General features: G+C 39.4%; 1 protein-coding gene and 1 long non-coding RNA gene across 3 annotated transcripts in view; one reads left to right on the forward strand and one right to left on the reverse strand.

Annotated features, from left to right (window-relative positions):
* Nucleotides 1-26592, reverse strand: part of LOC103135853 (synaptic vesicle glycoprotein 2C-like) — a 46900-nt gene that overhangs the window by 12155 nt on the left and 8153 nt on the right. For both annotated transcript variants that reach the window (XM_007548798.2, XM_016669832.1), the window contains exons 2-4: nt 16133-16956; nt 8623-8803; nt 4779-4930 (exon numbers count right to left, since the gene is read on the reverse strand). In XM_007548798.2, the coding sequence (XP_007548860.1) occupies nt 4779-4930; nt 8623-8803; nt 16133-16724 (925 nt within the window). In that variant the 5' untranslated portion in view covers nt 16725-16956. The remainder of the gene's footprint in view (nt 1-4778; nt 4931-8622; nt 8804-16132; nt 16957-26592) is intronic.
* On the forward strand, nt 13909-15599 carry LOC107835877 (uncharacterized). Its single transcript, XR_001661703.1, has 2 exons — nt 13909-14283; nt 14886-15599. It is a non-coding gene; the product is annotated as an uncharacterized LOC107835877 (long non-coding RNA).

The following is a 26592-nucleotide window of genomic DNA, read 5'->3' on the forward strand; positions in this document are numbered from 1 at the left end:
ATATATAGTTTCCAGTTGTTTTTTTGTTTTTTTTAAAGTGCCTTCAGAAAGCTTCAGAGTTTATTTCCATAAAAAAGGTGCCTTCTAAGTAATAACATACTCAGATTTATGAAGTTATGCTCACTAAAATTGCACAAGTTAATTTAACATTAACAACAATTTCAAGTAAGGAAAACAGATTAAGTTTTACAGTGCATCTTTTAAAGTGACCTCCGATGATGGAACCAGACTCGGGGAGACTCCGGGTCCACCACCTCCAACGCTCTGGACGCCACATCGAGTTTTTTTCTTTTAAAATAACTCTGTCTGGATTTAATCCACCTGTACATCACCAAAATAGCTGCAGCACAGAAACATGTAGGCGATATAAGTGAAACGTATCGGTGTGCACGCGCGGCCTCGACGGCTGCTGTAGCTTGTAAGAGTACAAACCTCATTAGGGGAATTATAGCTATAATGGACTGGAGGGAACGGCTGACTGATTCCGAAACTCAGCAAGATTTATGTCCCCGTCTTTACAGGAAGTGATGTAGCTAAAGCACACATGCGCGCGCGCACACACACACACACACACACACACACACACACTGTCCTTGGTCATTGTTCACGTTATGAGATTAATTTCTAATCATTGCGGTGTTCATCAGAGAAATGGCAGAAAAAAAACAACCTTAAACGCAGAATATTTAATGTTTTCTTCTTGAAATCGGCCTGTCCTTTTTGTTTCCTGTGAATTTCAACATAATAAAAGAAAAAAACAAAAAAGACAAAGTGGTTCTCTCTCTCTCCCTCTCTTTTTCTCTCGAACTTACTCGCATACTATTTGGCCTTTGTCCACTAGTCAATGCAGCGAGCACTGCGGCGGAACCTATTACCCACACGTCACTGCATCTTGGAGAAAAAAAAAAAAAAGAATGTGTTAAAACACTGGCGTCTGATCAATTGACCTCCATCAGCTGCCGCTCTCGGCATTCCCGCCATCACTCACGCAAATAAAGCTAGTGTGCTTTTAAACAAAGCCTGTATGTTTGGTTAAATGGCGCAGAGTTACAGCTAAAGTAAACATTTCATCTTTACGTGCGTCTGTGCCTTTTTTATATTTACTCAGCCAAAAACACCAGGGAACCTGGTTCAGATTATTTTGGTTCTGGTTCTCGTTTGAAGATTGACAAAAATGAGGATTGTAGAGATGTTGGTATGTGTGTGTATATTGACAGAGACAAGAGAAAATAAAACATCTTACAAAGACCCTGGAGATGACACTTGTGTTAAAAATGATGCTATATAGCCTCATGTGACATTACACTTTCAGGAGCTTTGTAGCTGACAGCCATCTTGATAGGCAGTTGCTATGAAGGTTCTATGACAATAATAAGCCACAAGCTTTAACTAGCTCTGACAATTTTTGAGTACTTTACTCAATTTCAGTGCTATTTACTGCAGAACTTGCCAAACTAGCAAAATTAGCATAGCTAATGTAGCTTTTATCTGTAAGCTAAGACAGACACATAGCCTACGTGTTTGTTACTACATGTGCTCACCAGAACCTTTTAATTCACCAAAAGAGTTCCTATGTCCTTTACAAAGCTGCTGAAACTCTCATAATATCTACAGTCTTTCTTATCACTGCTCCTGGGAGTATAAGCTAATCAGCACCGAGGAAAATAAATAGCGCTCCTGTATTGGCTACTTCACAACAACCAGCCAAGAGCTTCTCAATCAACCAAATTTATTTGTACATCACATTTCAGCAACAAGGGAGTTCAAAGTGCTTTACGTCATAAAAACACAAAAGTAAAAAGTCAGAAAAGCAACATGCGATCAGAAACCAGTAGCATAACACTTTATTTCTCTTATTATTTATTATTTAGCAAATATTTTTTTTAATAAATTTTAAAAATAAAATACTGAAAAATAAAAATCTCAATTATGACTCAGTTTAGTTTTATATTCTATAACCAGTGTAATAAACTCTTATTCCAGTTGCAGTTCAGGTCCCTGTTTGAATTAGCTGGTGTGTTCAAGCAGGGATCAGAACTGCTGAAAATGATCACACTGATTCAACAAAATTAGAAAGATTATTTGAAATCGCACTCCTTTCAGAGGAAACTGAGTAGATGTGAGGAAATTCCTTGAAATTATTGGCACAAAACATTCCCAACGTGGGTTAAAGCGAATGCATGCGAGTGTTGGGTAAAACTGTATTCGCTCTGTTTTGTTTTCCCATTGATCTTACCATGTATTGCTGATGTTAGAGTTAACTGGCTTTATGGTAGAAAACAGATCACCTAGCAGCAAAAAGAACCTGCCATTGACTCTTTGAGCCATTTTTATGTAACATTGTCTTCAGGCATTGTTTTAGCTCTCCAAAAAAACTTCCTGAGACGTTTTTTACTTAACACTTCCCACTAAAAGTGCTTAATCACGGCGGTGTCAATACACCTATAGAGTCACGCTTCCATATAATAGTCCCAGCAGAGTCAGCGTGCTGCTGGCGAGGATCCAGGAACACAGTTCATTATATCCTATCAACGCAGCCCTGAAACCAGAAAAGACTCCTCCTCATGCATCACTTTCCCCTCCTCTCCTTTTACACCCTCTCTCTCTTTTGTTTTCTCTTTACGTCCCTCCAGTCCTCTGCAGTATACCCTCACCTTTCGATTATCTCTGACACAGGCCACATAAATCAGGAACACGCTACAGCTCTCATCCTCCTAATCTTTTTTTCTTTGCTCCTTTTCCCTGATTTCCAGCTCTCCGCACCGGATTGATTTTATTTTGCTTGTTTGGCTCTGATCAGCCGACTCACACCTCATCCATATCCCTGCAGCAACAAACACCTAAGAAATAAAATGTTTTTTGTTTTTTTGGTTTTTTTTGCTTCTGCTCCGTAAATCTCCGTGAAATCAACGTAACAAATATTGATTAGGCATAAATGACATTAAACATTTTCCTCTAACTGAAGATTTCACAGTACCTGAATGATACTTATGTGTTCCACATGTTTTTTTCTTAACTTAATTTACAATAACAAATGTCGAAGCCCTTGGAAAAAATGTCTTTTTCACATTTTCCTGTGATCAAACCTTCAGATTCAGCTAATTAAAATCCAAACATTTAAAAAAATCATGGGCATACTTCCTTTTTTTAAAACACAGAAAGTCTGTTAACTTCAGTTGTTAAAAAATGCTGTATATGTAAAATATGACTTAAAAGAAATGTTACTTTGTAATTTGACACCTTGAAATTGGGTCTCTGTCTCTTTAAGAAACTCCTGCTCTTTCTGAAGCTCCACTTTCAGGAAGTCATCACCACATGGCTCCTCTATTAACCCTTCAACAACATTTTTACCAGCGTTTCACCCAGAAGTAGCTCCTATAATGAGCTCAGCAGTTCCACCAGGTGATTGCTAATTGCTGCTGGCTAGTCTGAAGGAGCTGAGTGGGGGAGGGTTACTTTGAAGCTTAGAAACTGCAGCTTCGAGGAGGAGCTTCATCCTTGAGGCAGAGCTAGATCCACCCAGGTCCACCCTGAATGGCCGCCATGGGAGATGAAAGGATTTCTCACAGATGCATGAAAGAATCAAAGTAACACTCCAAGTATGTTTTTGATGAGGGAACAACATTATAACATGATGTAAAGTTGGATTTTACATCATTTTGCCCCTTTTAAAAGGTCATGGTCTGAATATTTTTGCAAGTCAGTGTACGTTTCATGTCTACTGCTGCTCCACCTACACAGCCACCTGCTATCTGTTTGCTCCCTGAAGGCCGCCTGCTTTGTAAATAATCCCTGCAAATGAGAAATTATATGCAATGCCCTCCACATATTATGTGTCGTATAATAATGTATGGACTTCAGACTGACATTAAAACCCATTCAGCTGTTTTTTTTTTTTTGTGTGTGTATCCTAGTCATTAGGAATATCATTAACATTTCATTATGTCCTAAATTATTCCTGCAGGCTTGAGCAATGCTGGCTCTCTTATCCAACAGTCCAGCTTCTCTCTGTCTCTTGATTCTTAACTAATGCAGTCTTATTTTGCTCAAGGTATTTCACCCATTTGCAGATCTATAAAAAGTCATTCACAGTTTTACCTCCACCCCTCACACTTGGTTAGTGTAATGGATTTTTATTATGGCGTAAAAGATCTCTACAGTGTAGGATGGAGACCCAAGGGGATGCTACACAACAGACAAAGAATGATGCTGCTCGCTGCAGAAGAAGAGACTTGTGTGTTCGTCTTACTCAAACTTTTACACTCTGCTTCTTCACTTCGGTTGAAGTCGAGGAAGGAACCACAAGCATTTTAATAAACAGTGGCTCTCAAAAGTCTAAACATCCCTAATAAAAAAATAAAAAAAAAAATATGTATAATTTCACTGAACTCCAAGCCAGGACCGCACGGCATTCTGGGAGATATATAGGTAGAGAAAAGACTTTAACCGCTCAACCTCTCACGATTAGCTAAGCCAGGTTGGCGACACTGACTAACTCACTTGCTCTTTGGTTATCTAGCAACAAAGTGTTGAATAACTTGCGCAGCAGAAGTTTCTGGTTTTGTCACCATGCCTCAAAGCTGCTTAAACATAATACAGGTCACACCACCAGATATTTCAGATATTTAAAAGAAAAATCTAATCTCTAATTATCTATATTGACCGATATGAAACGCTTATATCGTGATGCGTTTTTCAGCTATATAGTCCAGCTCTACATTCAATGTACGCATCTTCAATAGTCCTGGCACATCAGGTTACAGAGAGCTGACACTCACCGTAGTGTGGGATGATGGCCCAGGCCATGGCTGAGGCGTAAATCCCTCCGATCATCCAGAACATGCAGAGCCAGCTCAGGTGCTCGCCTCGCTTCTCCCTGGCCAAGACCTCCGCAAAGTATGAGAATACGATGGGCACCGCGCCGCCAATCCTGCAAAGTCATCATATCACATGCTTCAGATGTTTCAAATATGTTATTTCATCTTAGACGAGATGTATGATGATCACTGTGCATCATGAGCTTTCACTCAGCGTTCGTCTCTAACACTAGCTGCGTTTCTGTTCCAAATTTGCGCAAAACTTTGTTGTTGCACTAATGCCAAAAAACATAATTTTGCAATCGTGGTGTTTCCATTAAATTAGAAACACAATTAAAATCACACGCGAAAAGGTTTGTTCAAGCGATAAGTCATTAAAACATGCTGCACCATCTTCCTCCTGCTACTTCCTGTCATCTGTTCAGTCGTTTCCACTAGTTGTAAAATGCAGCTGTTAATCACGTGGCTCATTTGATGCGAAAAAAGTGTCTCTGTCTCAGTTTTGAGAAACAACCCAATTTCAATACTGAAGAGAAACGACCTAATCCTAGCGCAAAAACCGTTTTTACAAAATTGCCGTGTTTCCATTAAGCAAATTTATTTTTGTGATGCCAATTTGTGCAATTATATTATCAAAGGGAACACAGCTAGTATCAACTTAATGAAAAACTGGGATCAGTTTAGTTGGTTTTCATCTGCACGTCAGCCTACGGTGGAATATTAAGGGCACACCAAGAAAAATTTAACAAATTAAAAAGTACAGGAATAAAGTCATAATATTATAAGAACAAAGTCGTAGTATTGAGAGAATAAAGTCGAATAAAGTGAAGATAAAGGGTAGCTGGCATGCTGCAAATGTAACATGTTTTATCCATTCTCAGGTAACAAACTGAACACTGCTCTGTTAGTTGTCCAATACTTAAGATGATGTTTTATTGCTTAACTTTCTCTGACTTATCTGCTGTTCTTTTCATGATAATTTTTGTTCTCCAACAAACCTCAGACTTTGACTTCAAAGCTGGACATACGCCGAGATTAAATTACACGCAGCTGGACTGTGTGTACTGACTGGGTGGCTTCTGCTGGCAACTGGCTGGACTGGATTTTATGTAGGGACATAAGAGCGAATGGAGGTGAATAAATACGTATTCCAGACCTTCGTACACATTGTTCTGTGTCGTCCTTCTTTCACTTCACGATTATGCACTACTAAGTGTCATAATTGTCAATTATGACCCTTAATCATAAAAAGAACATGTGCATTTTCACATGTACTTTCTAACGTGTCAAGAAGTACAAGGAAGTTTGTAGTTGTAACATGATGAAATGTGGAAGAAGGTCCTATTGGTGCTGGTGTTTTTTTTTTTTTTTAAAGTGTTGTGAGTCTGTAGCCGGGGACATTTCTCTCCCTTGTTGGCTTCTATCCGCTCAACTGAGTTCCATTTATTTTTTTGACAAAAAAGTGTCAAATTTTAAATACTTTTCCAACAGCCTAAACCTTGTGTTAGTGCACTGTGCTGCGGCCAGTTTGCACCTTTATGGCCTGATCTGGGCTTTACAACCAGCTGTTATACTTCAGCTCGCTTGAGCAAACAACTGTGTTGTTTCTACTGTAACTGCATCCTTGCAGTGAAAGTTAATTCACGTGAGGGAAGTGGAAACAGTCACATTTTTTCACATTCTTCCAGACATAGATATGATTATTACACGTGCTGAATCATCTGAAGGTGCCGGGCCTGGTCTGGAGGGATGGATGGATGTCAAAGCAGGTTTTGGTAAACATGGACTTCTCCGACTATTACTCAGATTTGTCGGTTAATTCTTTAGAGACAATTTGTTCCCTCATTTCAGCCTAATTACAAAGATTTCACAGACATAATCTGTGGTTCCTTTTTTTTTCTCCATCTGGCTGTTTAAGTCCCGTCTTCCCTCCTGTTTTGCTGAGGCGGTTTATGGAATCGAAGTTAATGAGGTACGGAAAAGCTTAATGAAACAAGCTGCATCCAGTTAAACTGGAGACAACACCCTCCAAAACGCCACACCTCAGCGTTTCCAGCCACGTCCCTGGCTCCAGAAAAAGGCCACCACAGATCCAAACGATGCAAAACGCCTCCAACATCACATATTAACTACGCTACTTATTAGGATTTCATTACCATGGCGATGGCTCGTAATAATGAGATACTGTCTCATGACAAGATAATCTAAAGTCTTATCAGGGTTTGTAAAACCACTTCTGAAGTGTTGTTCATTGAAGTTAGCAAAATGTATTTCTTTCTTTCAAGCCAAACTTATTTCCCCCAACTCGGTAGAATAAGACAATAGCAAAGCGGTCGGCTGGGTTTCCTTGAAATTTTTACCACTTTGCATTTTGTAAACAGTTGAATTTGACTTCATTGCTGTAATTATGACGGATTTGGATTTTATCTAACTTGATCTTAATCCACCAATAATGAATGGCTTGTGTTGTGTTGATTACATTTGGAGTTAGCTTGTTGTCATATTATTAAACCGTTAGCTTCATAGCATATTTGCCTCAGTCATAATTTGGCCTCATTGAGAGTCTGTGTAATATTGATCTCCTTATACAGCTGCATTCCCCCGTCTAATTGTCTATGTCCTCAACCTATCAGGATACTTCTTAACAGTCTAAATATCATGTTTTGTAAAATATGATTGGATTTTCTCCATATTTTATGCATGTAAACTTTAAAGGGGCAGTATTGTCTATTTTCCAGCCCCATGGTGTGATTTTATGGAACAAGCAAGTAAATATGTTACATTCAGTTGTCATAAAAACATGACTTAAAAGAAATTTGCAATGACTTAAAATTTTGCAATCTAACACGTTGAAACTGGGTGTCTGTCTCTTTAAAAACTCCTGCTCTTTCTGAAACTTCGCCTTCAGGAAGTCACAACATGGCTCCTCTATTAAACCTTTAGCAACATTTTTACCAGTGTTTCACTGAAAATTAGCATGTATAATGAGCTCAAAAGTTCCATCAGGTGTTTGCTAATTGCTGCTGGCTAGTCTGAAGGAGCTGAGTGGGGCAACTTGGAAACTGGAGCTCAGAGGAGGAGTTTCGTCCTCAAAGGCGGTTCTGGGTCCAACCCAGGCGTTTTGCACAGCTGAATGGTTGCAATGGGAGATTAAAGGATTTCTCAAACATGCATGAAAGAATCAAAGCAAGACTCCATGTATGTTTTCGATCAGGGAATAACATTATATGCTGTAAATCTCAAAAAAGTTGATTTTACATAATACTGACCCTTTAAAATATGACTTCGGCAATTATGCTAAAAAGCTAACGCTATACGAAGATGGCCTGTTTAACTTTTGAAGTGCCTTAAGATGACATTTGTTGTCCATAAATAGATAAACTGAACAGAACATTTCCAAACCAATCTGGCAAACCCATTCAAGTCCGCTAAAACCAAATCTATTTGTTTCTTCGGCAGCTTATCAGCTCACATCAACGCCACCAAAGACTCATCTACTGTATGAATATGCTGAAGGATAACTGCAAAGGGTCGGCAAACCATTTATCAAGGAAGCTGGCAGCCGAGCTGACAACAGCTTGCAGATGTTCACCTATTGTCTGTGGTTTGTTTCTGCAAACGTGTCGGTTTTGTGCGATTTCTTTAAAGAAGAAGACGAGACGGCAGAGCAACGAGCAGCGGAAGGAAGGATCAGGCTGCATATAGGGGGACAATCCTCACAGGGGCCTTCAGAATCTCATTTCCACTGAGGATGAAGGGAAGAAGAGCGGGGAAAGTAATGAAAGGTAAAGGTTAAGTGACTCACCCAAAGCCAGACACCATGCGGCAGAGGAGGAACATACTGTAGCCTTGAACAAAGGAGGAGAGGAAGGCAAAGAAGCCGTTGACGGACATGGATATGAGCAGGCACTGTTTGCGGCCCACCTTGTCCGACAGGCCGCCCCAGAAAAACGCTCCGAACATCATGCCCAGATACACAATGCTGCCTGCAGAGAGGGGAGGAGGCAGAAAGAGAGCAAAGAGGCATATTTTTAATTACTAAATTACTAAAGCCTCAACATATTCAGCTTTTAGAAACGTTAACACTGCAAAAACACAAAATCTTACCAAGAATGTATGTTCTAGTTTCTAATATCTCAGTACAATTGAAATAAAACAAAACTAACTTACAAGTAACCTTTCCAGGAAGATATAAGAGCTTGTTTTAAGTAAATGTTTACTTAAGAAAGTATTGGTTCTACTGGCAAATTATTTCACTTATACCAATAAATTATTCCCATGTAATAAGTGAAATAATCTGACAGTAGAACTAGTATTTTTTCATCAAAATTAATGAATTGTTGTCTTAAAAGAAGCTCCTGTCTTGCTGAAAACTTATTTGTCAGATATTTGCATTAGATATTAGATATAAAAAAATGATTGGTGAGACTTTGTGTCTTTGCAGTGAAGTTGGTAACTAATCCGAACAATAAAACTGATCAGGAGCAGTACAACCGGGAATGCTGAAGCAAAGACTCAAAGAAGCAAAGCAGGTGGGAATCGTATCGTTTATCGTGATAAATTTCTTATCACAATAGGAATTCTGATTTATTGCTGTCATGATAAATTCCAATAAAATATGTTTAAAGCCACCTAAAACTGTCCGCATTGGTAGTTTTACTGTTTTTCTCCACTGTTTGTTCAATGAAAGCATCAATAAGCAGCAATACATTTGAAAACACTGTTAAATGTAGTTACTATGTGCAGCATAGTGACACAAATCAGTCATTCTTTAAGGTACAGCCATACAGTTACCTAAAAAAGCAGTAATAAATAGTTCTTATTGTCACTTTTATCGCTATCATAACAGAACTCCAAAATACTGAGATAAAAATTTAAGTCCGTATCGCCCACCTCTTGTGGGAAGTCATCTCTACAACATTTGAGATGTTGGTATCTTTTTAAAGCAAAACTAAACTGAGTTGCTCCCAGCCACACACCGAGCAGACTACACTGATGGCACACAGAGGATCGATTAGTTGAGCTCGGCTCATAGAACTAAAATGAACCACATTGTGACTCCAGTCCACGATGCTGTAGATCACCCAGACAGTGTTTTAACTGCACTGGGGGTTTTGCGATTACACTGCCAGAGTCTAATGACAGTCGATATGTCTGGGTTTGGATCAACTCTGCAGTGTGAGGATGGTACGATCAGGTTTCATTTAACTAGCCTTTACAACCACATTATAAGTACATAGGAATATGTTACAGTAACTTCTGTACGGCACGGTGACGATGCGTTAGTTTATGACTCAGCTGTTCAATTTTTATTGGCCAGGTTTTAATTATTCTGCCGTTTTGTTAGATTACAATAAAGGCTGTGAGAAAAAATTTAACCCCCATCAAGATTATTTACCTTCTTTGCTTTTCTGTCACTCTAATGTTTGGAGTATAGAAATGTACAAAAAATAGGCAATTCTTTTTTAAAACTTTACTTTATTATGTATTTATTACACTTTGAAAGGTTTAAGGACTCTTTTCATTAAGGACTTTCCAAACCACTCCGGTCTTCTGGTTCTGGTCTTCTCTACACCAAAACCAAACATGGAGAACCAGCTTTCAGCTTCTATGCACCACAAATCTAGAACAAACTTCCAGAAAACTCAAAACAGCTGAAACACTGAGTTCCTATAAATCTAGACTAAAAACCCATGTTTCCATTTGGCTTTGAGTCGTAATAACTGGAACACTGATCAACATATTTGACATGTATTTGATTATTTTGATGATATTTGACAAAATGTGGTGTTTATTACTTGTTTCATAAATGGCTTTTATGGAGTAAATCACTTAAGTGCTTTGTTGCTGAAATGTGTTGATGTGTAACTTGACTGATGTCCATCATTTCTATCATATATTTGTTACTGAAACGCTTAAAGTTGATATGAAAAACTGCAATGGAAACACTTTTTGCATCTCATGAGTCATGTCATCAACAACCGGATGTTGCTATTGGTGGAAAAGACAAAGAAGATGACAGGAAGTGAATGGATTATGATGGCATGGACTGTTTTCTAACAACTTATTGCATGAACAAACTTATTCAAGTGTGATTTTAATTGCGTTTCTTATTTAACAGAAATGTCGAAATTGCAAACTTGTGTTTTCTTTTGACATTAGCGGAACATTGACAAAGTTTTGAGCACATTTGTAAAGGAAACACAGCTACTGAAGTGTTCATAAATTAGTAGTTTCTCTTTTCGGCAACTCCTCCACAGGAGTTTGGAGCCTTTTTTTTTTTTTTCCACACAGGGTGGTCGTGGACAGGGGCGAGAGCTGCCAGGGCTGTAAATGGTCCACTTTATTCTGTTGTGTGCTAATAAAAATGCTAATGCTAGTGGAAGTGGAGATGCGATTGTTTGATGAGGCAGCAAAGAAAATAAGCTGGTGAGGGAGAGGAGGTCTTCTGTTCTTTTTGCGCTCGCTGCGTCTCTGGTGATGGGACAGATTCACTGAGAGCAGGGGGGCCTTATCACGCTGCGCAGGCACGCCAAGAGGGAGTGATTCATTACAGGTGACAGTCACAGAATCTATGCACTGCAGCGGCAGAGGAGCCTCCTTCAGGATATGAGGAGGAGGCCGTGTGATACGGTATCAAACGGAGCGTCTGAAAATGCTGCATTTTGCACAAAAAAAAAATAAAAAAATAAAAAACGGCTGGCGCCTTCTGATTTGTGTAGATACACGCGGGTGCGTGTTCGGGAAGAGATGGTATCTGCGGAGCGCCACCTCGTTTGTTTTATGGCCGCTCTCATGCTGCGTTGGTACGTGTAATAAAGGGTGGAGGATGGGTGTGTGTGTGTGTGGAGCAGTTGGGGGGAGGGCGGCAGGGTGGTTATAGCGATGGGGCATCTGAGACGCAGCATAAAAGGCTTCTGAGATTGGATTTGTGATTTTCTGTTAGGGTTCAAACTGGGGTCAGACCTTGAAAGCTTTTATGTATATTTGCGAGGGTCAGTTTCGAGCACCAGAGTGTAGCGGTGGCAGTATCACGTGTTTGACGCAGTTAAGCAAACACTTTCACCATGTCTGTTTTATAAAGTACATCACATCTATAAAGCAGTTTACCTTCCCAGATAATTTGGATAAGCAATAGTCCGTTCATAAATGTAGAGTTTAAGTAAATCATGTAGATTAAAACAGGTGACCTCAGCACTTTAAAGGGACAGTTTTAAGTAAAATCAACTTTTTGAGCTTTACATCTTGCTATATATTACTTCCTCATCAAAAGCACACATGGAGTGTTGCTTTGATTCTTTCATGCATTTTTGAGAAATCTTTTAATCTCCCATGACAACCATTCAGCTGTGCAAGACGCCTGGTTGGACCTAGCTCCGCCTTCGAGGATGAGGTTCCTCCTCAGAGCTGCAGATTACAAGCTTCTTCCTCACAGAGGAGCCTTTCCCTTCCTACTCCTCCACTCAGCTCCTTCAGACTAGCCAGCAGCAATTAGCAAACACCTGGTGAAACTGCATATCGGCTGAGCTCATTATGGGAGCTACTTCTCAGTGAAATGCTGGTAAAAATGCTGTTAAAGGGTTAATAGAGGGTTGTGATGACTTCCTGAAGTTTCAGAAAGAGCTGGAGTTTTTTAAAGAGACAGAGGCTCAATTTCAAAGTGTTAAATTACAAAGTCAAATTTCTTTTAAATCATATTTAATATACAACAAGTGAAGTTAACGTAGTTACTTCATTGCACATGGAAAACACATAATACTGCCCCTTTAAAAATCTAACTGAGGCCAGTGAGAGTAAGAACAGCAGAAATAAGACGAAAAGATGCCGTTTATTTCCACATAGCTAGGACTTCATGAAAGCATTACTATTCAAGTAAAAAGAGTAAAGATGACGTTAATATTTTCATAAAGCAAGAGGAGGGGTGCATTTGTTAACTTTATTAACACTAAACAGCTCTGTTTTTGTTTCCGGTTCTTAAGCTGACTTCAGTGGTCTCCCTGCGCTGCTTTTTTCCACTTTAATTAGCTCTTATGTGTAAGCGCGAGTCTTTCCCGGCGCCTCAGTTTCTGCTCTGTTTTTCTCTCCTCGCAGCCACGCAGCATCCTGACATGGATGAGAGGAGAGCGCGGGCAGACAGACAGACAGAAAAACAGACGGCCTGCGTCACAGGCGAGTCGAGCGCTTACTTTCTCAGCTGGAACGCTCGAGACATTAAGCGAGCGCTGAGGGGAACCCCAGAGGACCACGTGTGACTGATGGGTGGGCTGATGCAGGCGGTGAGACAGACGAGGAGTGGCGGTGAGAGAGAGAGGAGAAACCCCTCAGGTGCAAATCACGGTCCTCAGATATTAATTACTTTAACACCTGCTGATTTGTTTTTCCCCTCATTGGGGTTTAGTTACTGTTTTCTCTCCCTCTAAGTTCTGTCAATGCACTGTTTGACTATTGATAGCATGTACAGCAGTACTGATCCACACATATGCAATACATTGAATATGATTTCAGATTGTTGTGTAACTTTTATCCAGGTTTACTTAAAAAGTGAGCGATTATGGCTACAGATTAATTTCCTAAGCAGGGGGCGCCACCGGAGGGCGCCACCGGAGGGCGCCGGAGGAGCGGCCTCAGAAAACCTGAAGAAAAAAATGCAAAAATATAAAGAGTTAATCCAACACATTTTTTTTAAAAATCAAATCTCTTTTTCAGTCACTATTGAAAAATTATGGCTTTATCGAACATTATTGTTTTATCTTTCTGATTGGCTGCCAGTCAAATTTGTCGAGCTGCTTTGCGTCTCAAGCTAGCGTAGCATGGCCAACTAAAATCAAAAGGTGTGAAGCGGGACTCATGCTAAACAAATGTACTAATTATTGAGAGTAGATAATAAAAGTGGGGAAAATAATTCCAGCGGACATAAACATGCAACATATTTTTATAGATGTCAATAAATATCAGTTGTTGAGACTGGTCCGAATGTTCATATTGGTGCACCACTGATTAATTTTTTTGTTGGGGGCAGGCAGAGATAAATTATTATATTCTATTATGGTTAAGAGCACACTTAAATCAATACCATATTACATGTAGTTCTGTAAAAAAAACAAAAAAACAAAACAAACAAAGTTGGCTCTTCCTCTTTGTTCAGACTATAGCGATGCAGGAAAACACCCACATCCGAGCCATATGTCGTGGAGCACCAAATAAAAGGGGGGGGGAGGGGAGTGAAAGCAGCGCTCTCGCTCTCCCTCCCCTTTTTCTCCAGGGAGGTACGTGAGCCAGTCTACCATGGCTAAACTGCAGTAAAGCACAATGCTGCAGAGATTAACCCAAGCCCGTATCGTCAGATCACCAGCATGGCTATGAGAGCCGGAGAAGCTCTGAGAGAGCATTAAATGGATTATACTGTGAGGGTGATGGAGAGGAAACACAGGAGAAGAAGAAGAAGACGACAATCTGCTATTTGATGGTATCTCAGCTTAGATTATAACATGAGGAAGAGGCATTTTATTCATATCTTAAAATTATTATAAATGAATGCTAATATTCCCTTACAATAATTCAAGATGAATGTTTATACGGGTCAAAAAATGTTTTAGATAATTTTTTTCTCTTTGATTTATTTACACATAAAAAGTGTGCTAGCAGTTGTCTAAACACAGACCTCTAAAGAGGAACACAGTGGCGTTTTGGCAGCGTTTGGAGCAGTAAAGCTCAGTTAAAATGATGTAAATGAAGTTTGAATGAAATGGAAAAATTGTTGGAGGAAATAGTTAGATCTGAACTATAAGACTAGACACTATCGTCTTTATAGTGAAAAAAAAGACTGTCAAGTTTACAGCACAATCAGCAAAGATCCTTTGATCTGATGAAACAAAGATTGACTAATTTGGCATCAATTCCTCAGGATCTGTGAAAGGACGAGAACAACTTATTGTTTAAAAGTGCTTCCTGTGATGAACTGCAGGCTAACATTAGACACCAGCTAAACATTGACTCTAAGCTAACATTCCTGCAGATAAACTCCGACTTTCAATGTAATCTATCAGTTCTGCTGTTTCCTCCTTTCAGACAGAAGACGCTCTTATCAAGCGCTTCTCGAGTCGCTGACCTTCTCACAGGATCGGTGATAAAAGCGCCAATTGAGTCCATTGTGTACGGTTTATCCTTCACAAGTGAGCGTGTACACACATCCATTATTTATGCTGTGTGTAAGCCAGCTGGTAAAATGACTCATTCTTTCTATTCTTTCCCTCCTGGCTCCCACTGAGAGATGAGTCACAACACGGGATCAGTCCGGGTGAACAGCAAACCGTCCCGCTCTTCAAAGGGAAGCGTTCGCCTCCGTCTCCGGTCAGAACAATCTCAAAATCGTAACACTGCGCCGGCAGAAACGGTACTGTTTGTCTTGTTGTCTGTGTAAAGAATCCAATATTAGTGTAAACTGAAGGAAAAAAAATATTGTGCTTGAAGTTATTTTTGATATCAGTGAGAAAACAGGAAGACAAGCGGCACACATTCAGAGTGATGACACCCCCTACTCGTGCATCCAAATACCTGGTGCCATGACAACTCCATGACTGCTTCTACATTATTCAAATTATGGACTCAAAGTGTCAATTTTTGATGTCATCTGTATAAAACAAGATTTTATTCCTGAAGTCATGATCTTTGTTTTCTTTGTTTTTGACAAACTTCAGTCTAGCGTTTTACGTGTTTTTCTTAGAGGGCTAAAGTCAGTGTTTCCATATCAGCAACACTGACTTTTGAAAATGCTTGGTTGAACAAAAGAAAAAGATTGTTAAAATTTGGGCTGCTTTTCACAACATTTGGTGGGTTTCAGAAAAGTTTCAGAGGAAAATCATTTAGAAATAAGTGTCTGTGGGGCAGAAAAGCACAAAATGTTAATAAAATGCCTTGTTATTGCACTTATGTTATCTCTAGAATATGTTGAATGTGACATCACCAATGGTTAGTGGTTAGTTATCCATGTGTCACTATGTAGTAGTATTGTAAGACAGAAATCATCATGAGCAACATCATGATTTAAAGGGATATCGTCAAAAAATTTAAGTCTGGTGTTAAAAGAGTCAAGTCCTTCTGGAGTTGTGTGGATTTTACCCAAGTGTTTTGCACAACTGAATGGTTGCCATGGGAGATTAAAGGATTTCACTCCAGGTATGCATAATATCATAACATTATGCAAAAGTCAATTTTACAAAACACTGGACGTTTAAAAACCCACTGAGTAACATAAAGAAGAATGGCTTGCGGTGGTTTCACACATTCATACAGCATCATGTGAAGAGACCACTTACCGAGCCATCCTGCGCCAGAGTTGGGGATGCACATGTCCGTCTCAGCACTGGGCAGGACGAACCCCACCACAAACACTTCCACGCCGTCAGACATGAGCGCCAGTCCGAGCACGAAGAAAAGCTGCCACTGGAACCTCCCGTGGCCACACTCCTGCATGATCAGCTCATACTGCTGAGCCAGCTCCTCCTCGTCGGCCTGCCTCTCGTTTTCCAGCTCCTTCTGGCTCTTGAGGCTCTTTAGGCCCAGAGCCACCTGCCCATCCCGGGGATTTTCATTGTTGGAGGCCGGCACGCCTTGGTACTCGCCTTCGTAGATCTCATCTTCGTCGTCGTGGCCCTCAGTTGCGTCGCTGGACGCCCCGTCCTCGTCGTTGGCTGCGTTGTCGCCATATTGGCCATCCGGCTGATTGTACGCGTTGTAGTTGTCCTCATCCTCGTTGTGGAAGCGGTTGTAGCTGCGTTGGGCAGAGTATTCGTCAGAGGCACGATCAACAGCTTTGTTGAAATTTTTGGAAGCATGCCTCTTGGCTTCCTTTGCGATGTCCTTGGCACCTTTGACCAAGGAAGTCCTGTTGTTAGGTGCTTCATCCATCTTGGCACAAGGAGAGTTGGCACTAACTAAATTTAAAGTGTCTCTTTACTTATTACTGATGATTTATCTCAAGGTAGGGTGAGATGCTGTATAAGCTTTGAGAAAGTAACCAGCAGCCAGGTAACTAATGGTTAAACAATCATATCTACTTCCATTGGATGGGCGTTACCAGACAGAGTTCAGACGGAGACCCTATCCGAATTCTGTCCACTCAGAACTCAGCAGAGGGAATCTGTGGGGAGAGAAAGAAAGAAACAAACATTTTAGCTTCACTAAAATGTTTATCTAATCAGTAACTGCAGCCTTTCTTTCTTATAATAGCTGCAGGGGCATTTTTACACTCAGAAAGCCAAACCTTAAAATCTATAGAAAGAGACGTCTAACAGCAATTCATGTTGTGCTGAGACACGAAAAAAAGCAAAGGAAATTAGTCACTGAGAACACAATGTGTGGAGTCATTGACTTTTTGGTGAAAATTTAAAAAATACATTGACAATATATTTTTTTAGGTCGTGTGAGAACAACTTTATGGATCGGAAATGAATATTTCCCACTTCTGCTCTTAAGAGCAGAGGAGCTAATTTAAATTGGTAAATTTAACTTCCTTTTATGAACTTTTAAGCAAAGTCCATGCATTTTTAATGGGTAGAGTTAGGAATTATGATAATGGTATAGTAATGGTATGATACGGTTATTTATATGGTAACTGTATGGTAATGGTATGAAATACCCAGATCTTGTTGTTTAACATTTGGAGTGTTGATCCAAAGTTGAAGAATTTGGAGATCCTCCTCCGTGTTTATTATTTCACCTGTTTTGTGCAATGAACTAGCAAAAACAGATCCTTATATGAAGCTGCCTTCACCATGCTTGGCAGTAGGTACAGGGTTACAAATCATAAAACAATTGAGCTTAGGTGGATCCAAGGTTGTTTCTCTCTGTACTCTAGGTTCTTTCTTCACTCTAAGATCTGCATATTTTTAGCTTAATTTGTCTTTCTAATTTGCCCTTATGTCTGAGTGTGAGAAGATATGGTTGTCTGTTATGTGTATCTTTCTGTTGTTCTGTGAGCACCTTATATTATCAAGTGGGGATGAATGGATGGATGGTATATTACTAATTTACCGAGAAAATTTTTTAATAAGACTAATAAAAATGCATTTCAAGATGAACAAGGCTCAAAAATGTCTAACATCACATTCATTGGCAGCATTGTAAAGGTCTTACATTGACATTTTTATAATTCCGTATACAAATGCATGGTGGATAAATAATGTGAATCCAGGCAGGTTTTGAATGACAGAGTCAAATAAAATCACACAAGTTGTAACAATGTCCTATTACAATTAGAATCAAATCAAAACGAGAAGCAATTTCAAACAAAAATGTGACTGACAACCGATAAGCTATGCACCTCTGTGATTAATGATGAGTTTCTTTCACATCGGTAAAACTCGCGGTCCAAGAACTGAATTGGATCTAATTACACCTCGTGTTTTGGAAGTACGTCTGGAACGTCTCCAGGACTGCAGCACTCAGAAAATTACTCATAAGCTGCACTTTGTGCTCGGCTCGCTGATGAGCTCCGTTCACACATTATTAGTTTGCTGATGGCGTGACGGGAGAGGGTCTAATCACAGACTGTAATGAACTATCACTTTGGGATTAGACGCCTTTAAGTGTGGGACGAGCATCAGCAGAGAAATTCATCTCTATCCAACCAGATCCAAAAATTGTCCAAAGTTGGCATTCCTCACACGATGATGCATATCAGACAAAGATCCGCATCAAACTCACTCTCTAAATTAAGAGCCTATGATGGGATGAGAACATCCAAGGAGGCGGGGAGAGACTAACGCCTTTCTTACATTTTTTATTTTTCAAGTTTCAGCGTTTCCCCCTAAAAAGTTGCTAATCTTAGTGGGAGGAGTGCATGGGGAGCCGACCAGAGGCACAATATGTTTTTGTGTTTTAAAAAATTGTTAAAAGTTGGCAGGAAATTTTAAAATATGACAAGGTAATTATTAGCCATCCCAGACGCTGTGATTGCTCTTGCTTAGTTTAATGCATCAACTTTAACGAGCTTGACACACGACACGACAGGTTACGGTTTTAGCCACCCAGGGTGAAACCCAATAAACTATTGTGACGGCAGCAATACAAGTTGAACATTTTTCAATTTTCTTGCGTCACATTGCTGTATAAGTCTACATGCCCAAAACTTCACATGCACGAATTTCGCTGGTTGCTTGGCTGGCTGGAGGATGATTGTCACCTCACTGAGCAAGTTGCATAAGAAAGTAAATTTGAAAGAGTGACATCGCCGCCTGTAGTTCAAGCTTCAGCCTGGCAGCCCGCCAGACTCATAGTGTACTGGAGGAAACCCTTTAAGTTGTTTGGATAGAATCTTTTCTACATCTGTTCAAGAAAACATTTGCCTGGGGAACAACAGTAAAGAAACCTTTATCTTTTATTACCAACATTTCTCTAACTTTTGTAGAAAAATGCAAAGGTATCACAAAAACTAAGACAGACTTGAACTATGATTTATGACTGATTTCTCATCAGACCAATTACAATTAAGAAAATTCTTAACATGATCTAAAGTGAAGACCAGAACAAAATGTGTATGTTGTTTTGCAGGTTGCCAAGTTGGCATATATGAGAACCTATTTTAAGCCATAAGTAATATAATTTTGAAATTATTAGAAGCATGCCAATCTGTTAAATTCTGTTCTGGGTTACGTCACAGCTGGAAATGCATGTCAGCCTGTAAGAGTGGTTTTCCTCTGGGACTTCTGTACCATGACAGTGGCATGGCCTCTTAGAAAACCTGCCAAGTCAACACATCAGTGCGTCTCCTAGATCCCACTGCTGCTGGAAGAAAATAATCAAGCTTTAGGCCCTGGTAATGCAATCTGGAACATCAGCATTACTTTGTTACTGGTGGAAGGCAGGTAAAACAATCAGGTAATTCTCCTTCTTAGGAATAGGTCCAGTGCAAAAAAAAAAATGGATTAGTATTTTACCAAATGCTGAATCCTTCAGGATCAATTCAATGTTTCCAGAAGAATCTTAAGTCTTTAACAGGAGCTAAGCGTGGGTTTAGCTTCCAGTTGGGGCTTGGCAGGTTGATAAATGGCGTTTCTGGTCACCTTTGTTGCTCGGCAGGATTAGATAAGACATCGCCTGGGATCTGTCATTGAACATCCAAGCACCAGGGGCTCGGCATAAAGCTGCCCCGAGATGGCTTGGCGCAATGCAGCAGCCAAATGAAAAGTGTCCTAACTAACTTTGTGTGTTGCCAGATGATGGGACACAAACCGCTTGAGGCTGTGAATGCATCTGTGCGTGAAGCCAAAGAGAGAATCCTCAGTGCTCAGCACATTTTAGACAACAGCGGTTTTAAATGTACTTTTTATACGCGTATATCAAGGCAAGCAAATGAATTTGAATGGAAAGTGAGACGGGAGACGTTTAGCGAGGTTTTATTGGTGTGCAGGAGTAATTAGGTCTACGTTATTTGATACTTTTTCATTTGTATCAGTAATACTGTCCAAGGATGAGAACTTGAAGTGTGTTTTCTGTTTGTGGGAAAGACTGTTTAGAGTTTACACTTTTTTTCTGGCCAAGTCGTTGTTTTCACTCTACGGCAACATCCATTACAATTATATATATATATTAAAAAAGACTTTTATTGGAAATGACAACCTTTCAGCAGGTATTAAGCAAACTTCTCAACAAGCCCACATCTCTATATTGATAAAGATCTTTCTATTGGTTTTTGTTGTTACCTTTCATGTCATGTTTTCATTAGCTTTAATTGTGATGAAAAATCATCACAATTAACAGAAATAAACACTTTAAAACAGCAAAATGAGTCTGCTTGTAATTTATTTTTATGTTTCTTAGTGAGGCGAGTTGCTAAAATGAATGAATTTTTTAAAATAATATTCTAATTTCCTGAATAAGTGTGTAGTAAATACTCACTGCTCTTCTATCTGAGTTACAGTCCTTTCTCATCAGCTGCTGGGTAAATGTGCTTTTCTTTTTATTTGTCATGGGACCGGCCCTAAACTCCAGTTCAACATCAACTCTGTTGCTGTTGGAAACTGATGATTCATCTTCAGTATAAAGCCACATTTACCCAGAAGTCTGAACTTGTACCGTATCTGGAATATTTCACACCCGACTACATGGAGTTCTACACCATTCAGGAATCCAATGGGGTTTGCTAACTGTTGTGCTAACTTGTGCTAGCTATAACAATAACTGTTTCCTCTAATTTCTGCACATTCAAACACTGTATTACATGCAGGCCGAATCAAAATCTTGAGACCAGGAACAAAGTTACACGTCATCACATTTTACGCTGCTGAATCACAACCAGTATGTAAGAGCAAGAGCCAGAAAACTACGGAAGCCCACAGTGGACGTTTTACGCATTTTTCTCGAGATGACAAGCAAATCTTGCGAAAATAAGCTTTGTTTTGTGCACAGCGGCATGCATTTGAAGGATAGACTCAGGTTTAACACACACCAACCTGCAAACAGGTGACAAAAATCAGAGGCATTTCCATAGTTTTATCATGTGAGATTTAAGAATTGCATCTGCAAATGGAGGTGAACGGTCTATCAACTAAAGTTTTATTTAAATGCTGATTATATGATTAAATTTGGTCATTTTCTCTCAGTTCTGTTTATTCTACTTAACTTTTCTTTTAAAAAAAGGTAGAATAAGCATTCTATAAGAAGGATGTTGTCGCCTTCTGTCACCGTGCTGCCGCCAGCTCGCCACCAGGGGGTTCCCTCAGTCCCTCTCCTGACGCTCCACCTTGCGGGTGTGTCTGCACACACCTGCAGATCATCTGATCAGTTCCAGGACTATAAGAGGAGCCTCCAGCCAACACTTCAACGCCAGAGTGTTGACCCTTGTGGTAACTAAGAGCCATCTGAAAGCCTTGTGTGATAATACATTCCCGTTAGAACGTTCCCGTTCTAACCTCTCGTCTCCTTGTCTCAGGTTTGATCGAGCCCTGGACCCGGGCATAATCCGGACTCAGTCGAGCCCGCTGCCAGGGATCTGGATCTCCTCGCCCTGGAAGGTCCTTCGCCGCACGCAGCACCGAGTCGGCTCTCCTCTCCCTTGCTTCCCCTGAGCAGGCGTTCTTTGAACCCCAAACCCAGCCCCGGCATTTCTGACCTGTCAGCTGTTCCTCCAGCTCGAATCACTTTTTTTGTTTTTGAATAAAACCCTCAATCTTCAGTTTTCTCCTGAGTGTCTGCTGCATGTGGGTTCGGAACATTCCAAAAACCATGACAAAGGATGATTGAATTTTTTTATTATTCAAGTCACATACATATTCTCCTGTCTGCAATCTTATGTAAACTCATATTGACCAGCGCAGTTCTTTCACCTGAACGCTTCAGGTCTCTAATCAAAGGATTGTCTCCGAGACGTGCATCACGATATGCTTTACGAGTTTCTGCAGCATATGGCCACGAAGAAAATAGGAAATCAACTTGCTGCTCTGCAGTTCTAAGAAAACTTTTAATGATGAAGCGAAAATGCATAATGGTGCATAACAGGCAGACAGGTCTGTGTATAATTCCCCCCATCCTATCCCTTCTCTGCGACTGTCAGTCTCGCAGTCTCTCTTTCTTTTTCAGTTTTTTTTCCTCCCCTTTGCTCGTCTTTTGACATTCTTATCCAACTGTGCCAAGAGTTTCAAAGTGTGAGTCTTGATAGAGGCTCAGAATATGAAAGATTCACCTCTTCTCTTGACATTTCACTATTCACGATTGGCTAGACATTCTTCTTCTTCTTATGGAAATGCCTGCTAATGATGACATTTTCAAGTCTTTCACTGCATTTTGAGATACAGCTGCAAGTGCAGACCAAGTCTCCAATCTTTTTTATATTTATTTCTTCTTTTTTTTTATGCCAACTTAAGCAGCACTTTCCTGTGAGAAGCAACCCCACTCCTCCAAACTCCTTGGTCTTTTCCCATAAAAAGTCAAGCTAATATTGTTTATGGCCACTTCACTTCATTGTGATGGCAATTCCCTTTACAACCCGTCGTGTTGTTGTGATTGGGGTTATTATGAGCGAATGCTAACCTTATAATAACCCCCTTCTGATGGGATTTTAGCAATCAGCAGAACTCTCTTGAATCAGCAGTCTATATGCTGCGGAGAAACGATTTTCCAGCAGTCGTGGCCTGCTGACACTATCTGGATGTACATTCATAAATCACTTCCATAACACAGAGAAATGCAGCAGATGCAGCAACATATACACTCACTGAGTCGCCTGGTGCATCGATTTGGGTTCGTTATTCTGAAATCTAGATTATCGAGAAGCCAATGTTAAATTTATGAATCCACTTTTTTCTTCTTTTTCCTTTGCCCCATGAGTATATATGTTTTATAGTCATGTGCAGAAATCAATGTTGTGCTTAAAAAGCTTAATTGACAATTATTCAGCACTTAAACCTGCAGTATGTAACTTTTGCTAAAATATATATATATATATTACCAATTTGTTCAAACTGTGACTATGTTCATGACAAACTTTTTACAGATAATCTGTAAAAAAAAAAAAAAAAAAAAAAAATCAAACTTCTCCTCCTCCTATTGCCATCTTAAGAAATGCAACACTCCAGGTCAAAAACAACCAATCAGAGCCAGGAGGAGGGTCTTGGTGCTGTCAATCAACCTTGTGTACACAGTGCTCAATGTGCTAATGGTTAGTGGAAACCTACTTTTTAGCCGTCACATTAACTGTTCTTAGCATTCTTGGCAGGCTCCAGTGTGCAGAATTATCTGTAGCATAGCAGAAAACAAGAGTGATTGACAGCGATAAGACCCTCCTCCCGGCTCTGATTGGTTGTTTCTGACCAAGCGGTGTATTTCTGGGAAGTAGTTCAGTTTTTTCACAGATTAATTGTTTACTGTCACAACATAGTAATAATTTTAACAAATATGTGAAAAATATAATTTATTTTATAAAAGTCACATACTGTTGCTTTAAAGTCAGTGGGCCCAAAATAACACCTAATTGTGTTGGTTGAAGGTAAAGTTGAACATTTTAAAGGAAGTTGTTCTGCCTCTTCACTCCAGCCATGTTCATTTATAGTCATAATCAATAAATTACAAACCAATGAGACTCTTTTGTCAGAGTCTAAGTATCTTTAGAAAATCACAACCATAAAGCCGATATAAAACTTTTCCGTTTTATACCGGCACATTTATGTTTTTAAAAAGTTTTTTTTTTTTTTTTTTTTTTAGAGATGTAATATTCTTATTTTAAATTTTCCGTTAACTGTAAGTGGAAAATCTTCCTAATGAACAGAAATAAATGATGTTCTCATTTATTGAACGGGTCCACACCATGACACTGCCACCGCCATGCTTGGTACAGTAGTCTCTCAGCACAATTTATTTCATCATAACAGCAATGCGCTCTCTGAAGTTGCACCATTTTGATGATATTAGTATATTTCTGTGTTTCTGATGCCAATTATTGAGCAAAGATCAACCAGTTAATTGGACAACCGATTAATCTTTTAATCTGTATTACATTATTCCTTTTTTTCAAATTATCTCAATCAAAAGAAACTTGTGATTTTATATATGTCATTTTAACCCAGATGAAATCCTCCACATGGTCGTGCTACATTAGATGAAAATATATAAGTGCAGTTGCATGTACAGAGACCTGCAGGCTTTCTCGGATCGGGTCCTCCCAGATGGCTGCGGTGAACATCTACTCATGCACATCATGTGAATAAAGCTACACAACCAGCTCTGCAGATGCTACACAACTTGCTCTAAAGTAACACAACAGTAAGACTTTTTTTTTAATGCAGAGTGAGTTTACTACAGTCTGTAAGAGCAAATCTTTACATTAGATTCAAAAGAATGAAAGAGATAAGAGCCATAATTCTCACTTTCTTGACATTAGCAGGTGAAGCTGATTTTGAAAATGAGCGTACGAAAAGCAGAGTGAAAGATCTACATGTAGAATCCAGCTTGGTGGACAGGTAATGGGTGTTTGCATTTTTTTTTTTATTTGACTAATCTCAAACAATTTTGTCAATTTTATTCATGAGCTGTAAAATACAGTGGATGAAAAAACTGCCACAATGAAATTTTTTTCAGTGTAGCCCATCCAAACAACACAAAAGGACAAAAACAAACAACATAACACATGGGCAGAGAGGTACAGCTGCCCATTCATTAGAGAAGAAAATAATAAAATTAGGGATGATGAAGGTTAAAAAAAAAATCATAGTGTGGGATTTCAAAAAAACTTCTGCACATGAAAAAGCAAAACATATCAACAAAATAAAGACACAAAGCATGTGGAACCAACATTACAACTAAATTATCTCGTACAACATCCTCATTTTGCTACACTCTTTGGAAAATGAGTTGTTCTCTCTGGATTTGAAAGAAAACTACTGATTAACGTACACCTCAGGACGTCTGATGTGAACGCAGGTTGATTCTTTAGATGAAATCAAAACAACGTGAGTTGAACATTTTCAGGTTTTGAAGCACTCTGAACGCTTATCGTGTTGGAAATCTCCCAGAGCATCTGATACTCAAACATCCTTAAGAGAAGCAGAGTGCCAGCGGCGCAGCAGTTTAGATTAAAAGCGATGAATGCACACTACGTTAACCACGGGCTTCATGCCTTCCAGGTCTGGAGATCCACTGAGTACAAATGAAGGGCAGCAGCGCAACATTTCATATATTAACAGCTGCTCTGACGCAGAGAGCTGCTAAACAACCCAATGCTTAGTGTGGGATCGCCCCTGTCTATGCTCACACACACACACACACACACACACACACACACACACACACACACGCGTCCGCGCGCGCACACACACACAGTGAGCTGCTTGATTGCATGAATGTCATAGTGGCTGTGAGGGTTTACACACTACAGGAGAATGTCCAGCTGCTCTGGGGTTTCTGTGTGAATGTTTCACTTCTATTTTTATTTTTCTTGACTCAAACTTCACAGGTTTTGCTTGTACTTCTGTTGCTCTGAGTTAAAATAATAGTTTAATTTAATCATGATTTAGAAAATCAAGATTTTCTTTTGTCTCCTAGAGATAAAAAAATAGAAAACTTATTTTATAACCAAAATCTCTTCCTGTGTCTTATACACTGCAAAAAATAACCTTCTCAAAACAAGTTAGAAAACATAGAAAACAAAATGGTTTTCCGATGTAAAACAAAAAAAACCTCCCTACTAATATTTGATAATTATTGCCTTAAAACAAAATCCTATATCTTGCTGAAAAGTAACATGCAAGTTAGTTTTGTCTTATTTCAAATGAACTGTGATATTTTTACTTTGAGGTAAATGAGGATGAATGCAAATAAAAGTAACACACAACCATTTGCTTAAATTGCTCATCCATTCATTCAAAAGGCAAAAACGGAACAACAGTAGAGATTTCAGACCAACATGAAGCAGCGCATAATTCTGAAGTGGAAGTGACACGCAGTGTTTAAAATGGTTTACAAAATAATGAGAAGAGTCGGTTGCATTTTTGTATTCACCCAGATACTACGGTGCTCCTGATTAAAATCCAGTGCAACCAATTTTCTCCAGAAGTCATGCAATTAGTAAAGAGAGTCCACTTGTGTATAATTTACTGTCAGCGTAAAACTGTTTTGTTTCTGGCCTCAGAGGTTTAGTAGAGAAGATTGAGAACAAACGGCATCATTAAGATATTATTTATTTATTTATTTATTTATTTTTAGAATGACCCAGTCAAAGTGTAGACCTAAATTCAGTTGGTAATCTGTGGGAGTGCTTAAAAAATTATTGAAAAATTCATCCTGT

The sequence above is a fragment of the Poecilia formosa genome, unplaced genomic scaffold (genome assembly GCF_000485575.1).
Source record: "Poecilia formosa unplaced genomic scaffold, Poecilia_formosa-5.1.2 Scaffold28, whole genome shotgun sequence".
In the NCBI taxonomy this organism is placed as follows: Eukaryota; Metazoa; Chordata; class Actinopteri; order Cyprinodontiformes; family Poeciliidae; genus Poecilia; species Poecilia formosa.